Below are 9,928 nucleotides of genomic sequence, written 5' to 3' on the forward strand. Positions count from 1 at the left end.
CAGAAATGATACACTGCTCATGTGACCCATGAGGACATTTGCTTTCCTTAGCTGGGGATTTTGCGCTTTTGCACCTCAGGAAATTCATGATTCATGAATTCTGAGGTCACTGAAACTTGTTACTTGAGTATTCCAGTTAAATGGTAACTACAACTTTATAAATTAAAGCCTTATCAAAGAAGCACTAATCTCACTAGAAATAATTTCATAGCTGTATTACTGTAAATCTGTAAAGTTTCTGGTGTTTCAGAGTAAAAGGGACAGGGTACATACTGCATGTAAAACAGCAGTTTTAATATGCCCCTGTCATTTGTGCTGGGTGTTAACATATGACCGTTTTTACCTTCCAGTTTTGTTGGATGCTACAATCGCAGTGTATGATCTCATATTACAGTTTCCTTAAGTTAATTAACCTCTGATTTGCAGTATAAACTTACCCTCCTTGTCTACATTTAGCAATGAAAATGCTTTGCTGTCTTTCAAACTATACTCCGCTACTGGTTTATACTAGATGTGCCACAGATGTCTCAGCGAACATATCTGATTGTGAACAGTGTCCCACGTTATTTTCACACAGTAATTATGTATAGTAGTAAAAACATAGTAAAAACAGATTATAAATGGCTTTCTGAGCTTAAAATCACTTCTAATCCCCAACAAAGTCATTCATGAAAGGAGCATGAGCAAAAAGTGAAATGTTATGAATTTCTGAAGGTGAACACACAAAAAAAAGAGAACATGCACCCATCCTATTTGGTTTCATTGATTTCTATATCTTCATATGCCACCCTTCCCTTCAAAAAATCTGTATCCCCAATTCTTCAAAATGAGATCTTTGACGCACAGTGATAATTACCAACTCCCACTCACCCACACAAATGGACAAATTTAAGCCTCGCTTTTTTCAGTTTTATCCGTGGCTTAATTATATAAATTTGTATGCCCAGTCCGGTGTTGCTCCCATAAGCTGTTAAATTAAACCGGCGTATTTGCCTGAATTGTAGTTTGATTGATTTCTAAATTTATTTTTCTGAGTCTACAAACCAATACTGCTCACCATGTTACTGAAATCGCACTATTAAAGCTATTTTTTTTCCATCGGGTACATTGTGAGATAAATCATATGCCTCAGGTATATAATTATCTGAGGAACGAAGCATATTTAATAATTCAGTTTAGCATTTAATTTCTAAGGATCTTTCTAACGCAGCTGTACATATACCTGCTCCCGCATGCATTCACTCTGTACCCTTCTATGGAAAGCCTGTCATTAATAATAATAATAATAATAATAATAATAATAATAATAATAATAATAAATTATTCATATTATTATTATTATTATTTATTTCGGTGTCAGAGTCAAAGCATAGTCAAAGTAAATGGATCCGTATGCCCCCACTGAAAGCCGAGGGAGGGACCTACCTTCGCCGTCTTGACATCATTGCCGACGCGGTCTGCCCCCGCCGCAGCTCCCGGGATCAGCCTGCCCATGACGCACAACCGCGGCTCCCACACACGGCCCACCCCGCAGTCGCATGCCAAATTTGGACGGAGCCTCCGGTGTCGTTGCCATGCATGGGAACATCGATCTGAACCGCAGTCTTGAACGAGCAGAAATGTCCAGCTAAGGAGAACCACGGAAAGGAGCCCGGGCGTTAGGAAGTACTGAAAAAGCGCTTTTATTTATTTTTTTATTCAACATTAAGATTCCAGCCGTATAAAAATTACTTATGCAGTCCCACGGAAATACTGCTTTCGTTAGTTGGTCAAACAGGCAGCGAAGGGTTATATGGGCATCGTTGCCTCCTTAACTAGTTAAGCGTGGGCAAAGTTAATTAAGGGATCGTAACAAAGCGGACAAAATGATTTGCTTCCAGTCTGAAGTGCAAACAAGATGCAAATTAATTGCAACTGGGGATAAACGGAGTTGATCGTGTTTACTTAATAAGCGTAAAAAACTGGCGACATATTACTGCGAATATTGGCCATTTTAATGGAGAAAAAAGTACCAAAACAGTAAAGCAATAATGATTTAACTTTTTATTGCTATTGTTCATGTAGCTTAACCTAAAGACACAGATTAGGATCTCTCTAAATTGGTGGTCTTTACATAATTTTGCCAAATATCACCGCCATGGTGTAGCCGAAATATAAAGCATTTAGCCAAGCCTTTCAGTCTCAAGGAGGTAAACTTTATAGCACTACCAACTGAATAAATCAGCTTTAAATAACCTTAGATAGGTTCTGTCGATGACGCAATTTCATTTTGCAATGGCGTCAACCCAAATTAATCTTTGGAATAAAAGTCATGGTGAAAAGTGGCTCGGCGTTTTGCAAATATCATGTTGGATTGTTCATTTTATTATAAAATACCTGGTTTACTTGCTTAAAGAAATCAAAACTGTATATAGTTTTAATTGTCTGATACAATAAACCACTAATGAAGCCTTATTAAGAGTAGGTACGATGAGGGCTTTAGCGAAACTGTCCAGTCACTATTCAGTTTTTGTGCAATTATAGAGAAAGCTACGAAACATAGGTTTTCCTGTAGGTGAGAAAATCTTTGTGAATTAAATATTAATGGAAATTTTTGACACGACCTCCCTTATCATGAGCTGAACCCCCGTTATATTCAATTTTGTTAGTTAGCAACTTTTTTAGACATTGAAATCAATTTCACAACTTGACAGAACTCAGTATTAAACCATAGCAAACACCTTGTCGATTAGAAGTTGAGCTGCAAGGACCACAGTCGTATCCTTTAACCCTTCGTGCATTGAGCTTAACCCCGTAACCTAAGACAATTTAAAAAGGTGCACTTGCGCTAATGGGTTATTAGATAAACTATTGGAGAGTCGATTGATTTCTGGAAGCTTCGCAGTTTTCATCTAGGACCACACCTTCTTATAGTTCTGTAGGTCAAAGCAAACCACATGATCGGGGGGCTTCACTGTCCAGTGAGCCTTTATCTTCCCCTTAGATGGAGATGAACACAAAAAATGGGAAGTGCGAGGTTACTCTGTAGGCTCAGGGAGGAACTGTCATGCAGGATGCCAAGAAAGAGAACATTAATGAGTTTAAAAAAAGAGAAAAAAGAGTGATTAGAACGGTGTCACAATCTTACAAGCAGGCAGACCAGCATTTCACTGCTTACCGCACATACTGTATGGGACAGAACTTTGATCTGATATACTAAAAGCAATACCGTGTCTGATAGTCTGACAAGTTAACCTCCTGTGCCTTTGGAATGAATGAATCCAAGGTCACCAGTCTGTGATCTCCAAAACAAACTGCTATGTTGATTTTTTATAAGCGCCTTTGAGTGTGGCCTTAATGCAGCCTTCATGGAGAGCTGAAAGAAGGTGGCCCGTCTAGGTGGGATTTGTTAGCTTTACATCAGGAACCATGCTATGGTCTGATAGGACCTTCTGGACGTAAATAGCAATGATTGGTTTGGCATCAGAAGCACTAAACTGATGCTAACCTCATGTTTACACTGAAATATGTGGGTGGGTGTCTTGGGCCTTTTGGTGATCTTGGATTTCAGAGCTAAGCACCTTTGTTTAGCTGCTTAGAGGTGTTTCACATATTCTGGGCAAGACCGTAATCATAAACATTCATGAAAATCCGCCAAGAAGTGGCTGAACATAAAATCGACACTCGATCTTAACGGGCTGTCTCCAATCTGAGGACTGGAATCCAGTTGAGTGTTTGTGGTTAGAAATGAAAATGCAATGCACACTTAGAAACCAGAAGCTGTAAATAATTTAGAAGAAAAACAGAGAAGTGGTTCAAAACTTGACGTTACGTATTAAACCCTGAACAAAATCATTTCTTAATGTCATGGAGCAGAAGATATTCACTTTTTTGTATTACAAAAGTGAAGGATTTTTTTTAATGGCTCATTCTGTTGCATTAAAATGTACAGTCTTCCTGGTGAATGAAAACAGGGCATTTGTTTTGCAAAACATCTGAGGGCCTGTACACTATTACTTTAATGTACACAACTACATCACTTATTCTCTACAATCAGTTAATACAGAAATACTCACTCTGTATTTATACCCCCTCTATATGAATAAGTTATGTGTTTGGTTTATATATTTGCCATATATTTACAGGCTTCAAGTTTTTATATTGGATTTTCTGCCTCATTCATTTATATAGGAAGTGCTCCAGGGTGGAGTGATTTTGTTCATAGTCCAGAGTTTTCGAGGTCCAGCTCTCTCCGGACACATTTTGCTTTTTTCTCCAGTGTGTCTGTGGGTTTCTTCTGGGTACTTAGTTTTCTTTCCACAACCTGAGAGGCAGTTACGGCAAGTTCTAAGGCATGATTTGCCTTTGGCGATGGACTGGCATTCTGTCCATCCACACCATCACTATGTATGTCTTAAAAAATAAGAGGTTCATCTTACTTTCAGCCCAAATGTTTGTAGATACTCGCTCACTCCACAAGAAACATTCAATTTAATGTGTAGCTTCGGTTTCCTCAGTTGCTTCATGCCAATAATTTATTTTTTAATCCCAGTTTCCCTGCTGCTGTTATTTCATGTTTGTTGAGCTCTGCACCCATGGTTACATGATGGTTTTTTTTCATTTTTCATCTTAATAAGCTATAGCATTGAACAGAATAATAAGCCATGAGGTGTTTCAGGCACAAAAGCATATGGTTAAAAATCTCAACATACACAGTGAGTTACACCGAATATGGTTCATTTTTAGATTGTTAAATAAGTGTTATATCTGGAAAGCCACAAAGCCATCACAAAGCTCAGAAGTACAGTAACTACATCATGTGTTTTACAGCTATGAACAAAACCTCAGAACTATTTAAGATATTTGTTTCACAAAGCTGTTATTGAACTACTGCAGAATTAGACATTTACTAGTCTAAGAAAAAATACTGTATCATCTGTACAATAGGCAAACTGCTTCATGATTGAAGAAAATATGTAATTTGTTAAAACGTTAAGGAACCTGGGCCATATTTAACAAGCATCAATACAACCAGAGATTCTGTTTTATTTAGCAAATTGATCATCTGTATGAAACACCAGCTATTACAATAATGTGTTCATTCCATTTTAAATTGATATTTATCCGATTTGGGTCATGGTAACCAGAGTCAATGGTGTAGGAGAGTTTGACATGACTCAATAATTTAAATACAGGTCTGTTCATTGGGGGATGAAAGAAGGGACGTTCATCCCCCCCTCGAGGTCAGGCGAACTTATTTAATAACTACTTATTGATATCCTGATATAATTAGCTTTGCGTATACAGTACATAACTACATTTGTCAGTATTCGTTTGATTTATAGCCACTATACATCCAAACTGGAAAAATGCAGAAAAAATTATATTTTTTCTTAAAATTATATTATATATATATATAAAATTTTAAAATATAAAAATTATATTTTTTCTTGCAGATATTTTCAATGTCATTACTTTCAATGAACCTGCTAGGTTTTGTGAGCATTTTAAGTTCTTATGTTGTTATAAGGTGACCCCTTGTTTGTAAAAAGCCCATATAAACCTTTAACTATATAATCACTGCGCAAAACACGTTTGTTATGAGCAAAATAAAAACACTACCGTTCATGAAGTTTTTCATGAAACAAAAGCCGGGGTGAAGCCAGTTACCATTATTACTGTGCCAGTGAAACAATTATTGGATTAGACTATCGGCGTATCCCAGAAATGGGATCTATTTGTTTTTATCTAATCGTCTTTTAATGCTACTGATTAACCACGAATTTAAGCGCGAGAAATGGCACAAGAGTGAAAACACTTCCCTTTACTTGCGCGGTTGTCTACACCGCTCAAACTGCGTCAACACGGAGCCATGAATATAACATGGAGGGCACTCCCTTTCGCGCTCCTATAAATAAGACTGACGTCAGGCACGCCGATATGAAAGCATGCTGCACCACGTGACCCATCCACAGCTCGCTAGCGGCCCTCCCCGCTGACCCCGAGTTTGCTATGACATCAAACCACAATGCACCGCGCTATTTGCAGTTTACTAACCGTCTCCGTAGCAACAGGAACTAAGCGCTGCCCCTTATTCAAATAAAACAGGAAGAAAACGTCATTTCTATCCAATCTGAGCTCTCTGAAATGACATAATGGAATTTAGGACGATAGAAAAGGAAGCGAATGTGAAAACCTGTTCATAATAGCTGCTCCTACTCAGGGCGGTGGAGGGGAATATGTATTGCGCAGAGTTTGGATCTAGTTGTGATTTTTAGAATGTGGACAGTATCCGTATTTTGATTACAAAACCAACGTGCGTGAACAAGTTAAATTAGTCACGGAACTGGAGTGTTGTGAGACATCTGGAGTTAATAAAGTTAAGGGAAATCAGAGATCACATCGAAGCTGCTGAGTATCTTGGTTCATGTAAACGAAGCTTTTTTACGAAGCTGTTTTTTGTTGACTAGTGTCATCGGTGCCATCTATTGAAGCATAATGTTCCGTTTTTCCTTACGAATGTGATGGGAAGTGATGGAAACGCCCTTTCATTATGATTATGTGAAAAGTACAACCAGAGGAGCACATTCGACTATTCCAACGACACCATGATGAAGAAGGATATGAGTTTAAACCTGAGCGACCCAAGCTCTAATCTGAAGCCGCACCTCAGAGACGCTGATGGGATTCTCAACTCCCCGGACGTCGGGCTCTTGAAACTGGCGTCTCCTGAACTAGAGAGGCTAATCATCCAGTCTAATGGCATGGTCACTACCACACCGACTTCTCAGTTCCTCTATCACAAGTCAGTAAGCGATGAGCAAGAGTTCGCTGAGGGCTTCGTGAAGGCTCTCGAAGATCTTCACAAGCAGAACCAGCTAAATGGGGGCACATGCGCGCAAACAAGCAGCCTGGATTTGAGCAGCAGTGCGCCGGTTGTGACCATGCATGCAGACCTGCCGGTGTACACGAACTTGAACAGCTACGGCAACGGACCTTTGGGGACCACAGTAAATTACTCCACGGACACTGTTCCCTTCCCTCCTCCTCCCCCATCGCACCATCTGGGAGGAGCTCAGCAGCAAACGCACACGCGGCTGCAGTCCCTGAAAGACGAGCCGCAGACCGTGCCCGACGTGCAGAGCTTCGGCGAAAGCCCACCTCTGTCGCCCATTGACATGGACACACAGGAGCGCATTAAGGCGGAAAGGAAAAAACTACGGAACAGGATAGCTGCCTCCAAGTGCCGAAAGAGGAAACTAGAGAGGATATCTAGACTGGAAGATAAAGTAAAGACACTGAAGACGCAGAACACCGATTTGGCATCCACTGCGAGTTTGCTAAGGGAGCAAGTAGCTCAGCTCAAGCAGAAGGTCATGAACCATGTGAACAGCGGGTGTCAGTTGCTCCCACATCAAGTTCAAGCGTACTAAAATAAAACAGTCGTTTTTCGGTCCGAATAAGCTCTGGGACTTATACTGAGTCTTAATCGACTCCCCGATGGTCCATATAGCCTCTATATTACAAATAAGGACACTATACTTACATTAGGGTTACTTGTAAAAAAGATGTTTACAAATTTTATTTTATGCTTAACCCTATCCGGTTTGTTAATTTAACAAAAGGAGCAGTCAGTTTGAGCCCTTTTGTGCTTTTTTGACATAAACTTGTACAGAAAACTCATCTAACAGAAAATGCATGTCGGTGACAAACTCGATGAATGCTAGTAAACGGCAGTACCATTGAGTGCATGTTAATGTTTATTATACCTTAAATGTTTACAAGCACTTACGAACAGATGACATTTTACACAAACTGACCTGCAATGTCTTATTTTTAACGTTTTAATTTTTTACTTCAGATGTGAAACTTACATTTTCTCGTTTTAACTTCTTTTTTTGTTGCACTGGATGCTTTTTCCTTTCACATTCCAAATATGCATTGCTATGTGGATTATTTGTCTTTTAAGTGTTATCAAATAAAAAAAAAAAATGAAACATTGAAATCTAACAACGCTTGTTTTTATAAACGCATTATTATTGCATTCAAATAATTCCACTTTTTTTCTTGTTCATGTCTGCCTGGGAGGAGCGTCATTCTTAAAGCTGACACAAAGAAATTGAAAACAGACTATAGCTCTTCAGTTTAGAAAGCAAGACAAACACTTACCCACCCAACATGTGGAAAAAAGTTATTGTTTTCAACACGTGTTGTCTCATCAAGCTTTCAGTCTGAGCTGTATTGTAGGGTGGATCGTCACATCTTTTGGAAGAACATTTTTAATTAGTAACAGATTTCTAGGTTTACACAGTGTATAGCAAAAGTGTGGGGTATCTAGGTTACTTAACTGCATGGATTCCTGATTTCACATTTAAACAATTCACGTTCTATAATGAATCAACAGTCTTTACATTTGTTAATATTTAAAGAAAACGTGTACAAATACAAACCACACTCGGCGGTAGAATGATACTTTATTATCGCCATTAAAAGCTTTGTTTGGTTTATTGGATCTGGTAATAGATGTGTAGTTGTTTATTTTTTTCTCTATCTAGTATTAATGACAACAGGAGTTTTTTGTTTAATTGTTTTACGTGAAAATTACTTGTCTAGCGATCAACCCTCCCTCCCCCAGCCCCACACAATTATTTTTGTAACGCACCCTCTAGTGGTAACATTACATACAACTGTAGAATTTCTGAACGTAGGTGAAAATGAGTATAGTGTGGACATCTGGTATTATTAGACAAAAATAAAAGAAATGTTATCTGCTACATCCGACCATATTTAAAAATCTAGGTCATTATAATCATTAGCATTTATTGCTTTTAATTTTGCTGCTCTTTGCAGGAAGAAAATAATCATTTTTGGCAAGCATGCTTTTGTATGGCAATCCACACAGAAAAATTACATCGATCTCCCTATGTGACATTTAAATATGATGATATTCCAAACTTCTTTTCTATATTTAATTTGCTCATATTTGTGTTTGAATCGGTGTATTTAACAGTCCATTCCGTGCTCTCTATTCAGAAAGTTTTTTTAAATGGTAATGCCATTTATAACACGGAAATGTATACATTACAGTTATACATTATACCAACATTAACATTCCTGTAGGTTCATTTACAGTCTGGCCGCTTTTTGATGCTAGTCCGCCCCTGCGTCCTCTCCTGAGAAACTCTAATTCGGACTAGCTGATTACTTTACAGTACTATTTAAAAAAAAAACAACTAGAGTATTTTGGTCCGCGGCAATTCTGGCAAGAAATACACAAGTTTTGTTTGCACTTGTTAAAGCGACTTTTGTAGTGAACTTTGATTAAGAGACTTTTTCTGAGTGGCAGATTTGCTAGTAGTGTTTACGTTCAGTTAGAGGGGATTCTGTTAGTCAAACACGTACATCATTACGTTGCACATAGGCCTACCTCATTCGGAGAAGTAGACTGATTCATTTAAAAACAGAAATATGGTATCTTTTCTTGTTAAACACTGTAGGATAAGGAATCCTCCAATGACAAGGCTAATCTGCGCAGCTTGCATCCTTTGACAGGACATTGACACGAAGGAGGGCCCCACTGAACAGCTCGCTAGCCGGCAGATGGCTCCCCATATTAGAGGTAAGACCTAAAAATAAAGGTGTGGGGTGGACAGCACGCCGGGGGAGTCGGGGGTGAGCGTCAGTCTGCTGATTAAATAGGTTTGAGCGGAAACACTCTGGAGCGCAGCACCACACAGCTATCTTTAGCATCGTTAGCTCCAGCGGCCGGGCCCGGCGCGAGGGCTGTCCCGTGACTGCCAGTCATGTGACCACGCGATCGCTCGAGCTTCGGTCCTCCAGCTGGAAGCGACGCGCCAGCGGGACGCTGAGCCGCAGGACGCTTTCGGGTGTGCAGGAAGACGGCAGGGAACACAATCCGAACACAAAGCAGATATCCACCTCAAAGAAA

General features: G+C 39.3%; 1 protein-coding gene and 1 long non-coding RNA gene across 2 annotated transcripts; one reads left to right on the forward strand and one right to left on the reverse strand.

Annotated features, from left to right (window-relative positions):
• Positions 1-1,341: 1,341 nt before the first annotated feature.
• Positions 1,342-9,784, reverse strand: LOC140578457 (uncharacterized). The gene is made up of 3 exons (XR_011982633.1): positions 9,407-9,784; positions 8,149-8,241; positions 1,342-1,627 (listed from the first exon to the last, which is right to left on the reverse strand). It is a non-coding gene; the product is annotated as an uncharacterized lncRNA (long non-coding RNA).
• Positions 6,153-7,984, forward strand: jund (JunD proto-oncogene, AP-1 transcription factor subunit). The gene has a single exon (XM_023843725.2). It carries the CDS (start codon positions 6,588-6,590, stop codon positions 7,410-7,412), a length of 825 nt encoding a protein of 274 aa, XP_023699493.1. The 5' UTR covers positions 6,153-6,587; the 3' UTR covers positions 7,413-7,984.
• Positions 9,785-9,928: the final 144 nt, after the last annotated feature.

Source organism: Paramormyrops kingsleyae, chromosome 15 (assembly GCF_048594095.1).
Source record: "Paramormyrops kingsleyae isolate MSU_618 chromosome 15, PKINGS_0.4, whole genome shotgun sequence".
Lineage (NCBI taxonomy): Eukaryota > Metazoa > Chordata > Actinopteri > Osteoglossiformes > Mormyridae > Paramormyrops > Paramormyrops kingsleyae.

Bases quoted from the DNA above. Each gene is read 5' to 3' on its own strand.
- jund (XM_023843725.2), top strand. From the start codon at position 6,588: ATGATGAAGAAGGATATGAGTTTAAACCTGAGCGACCCAAGCTCTAAT.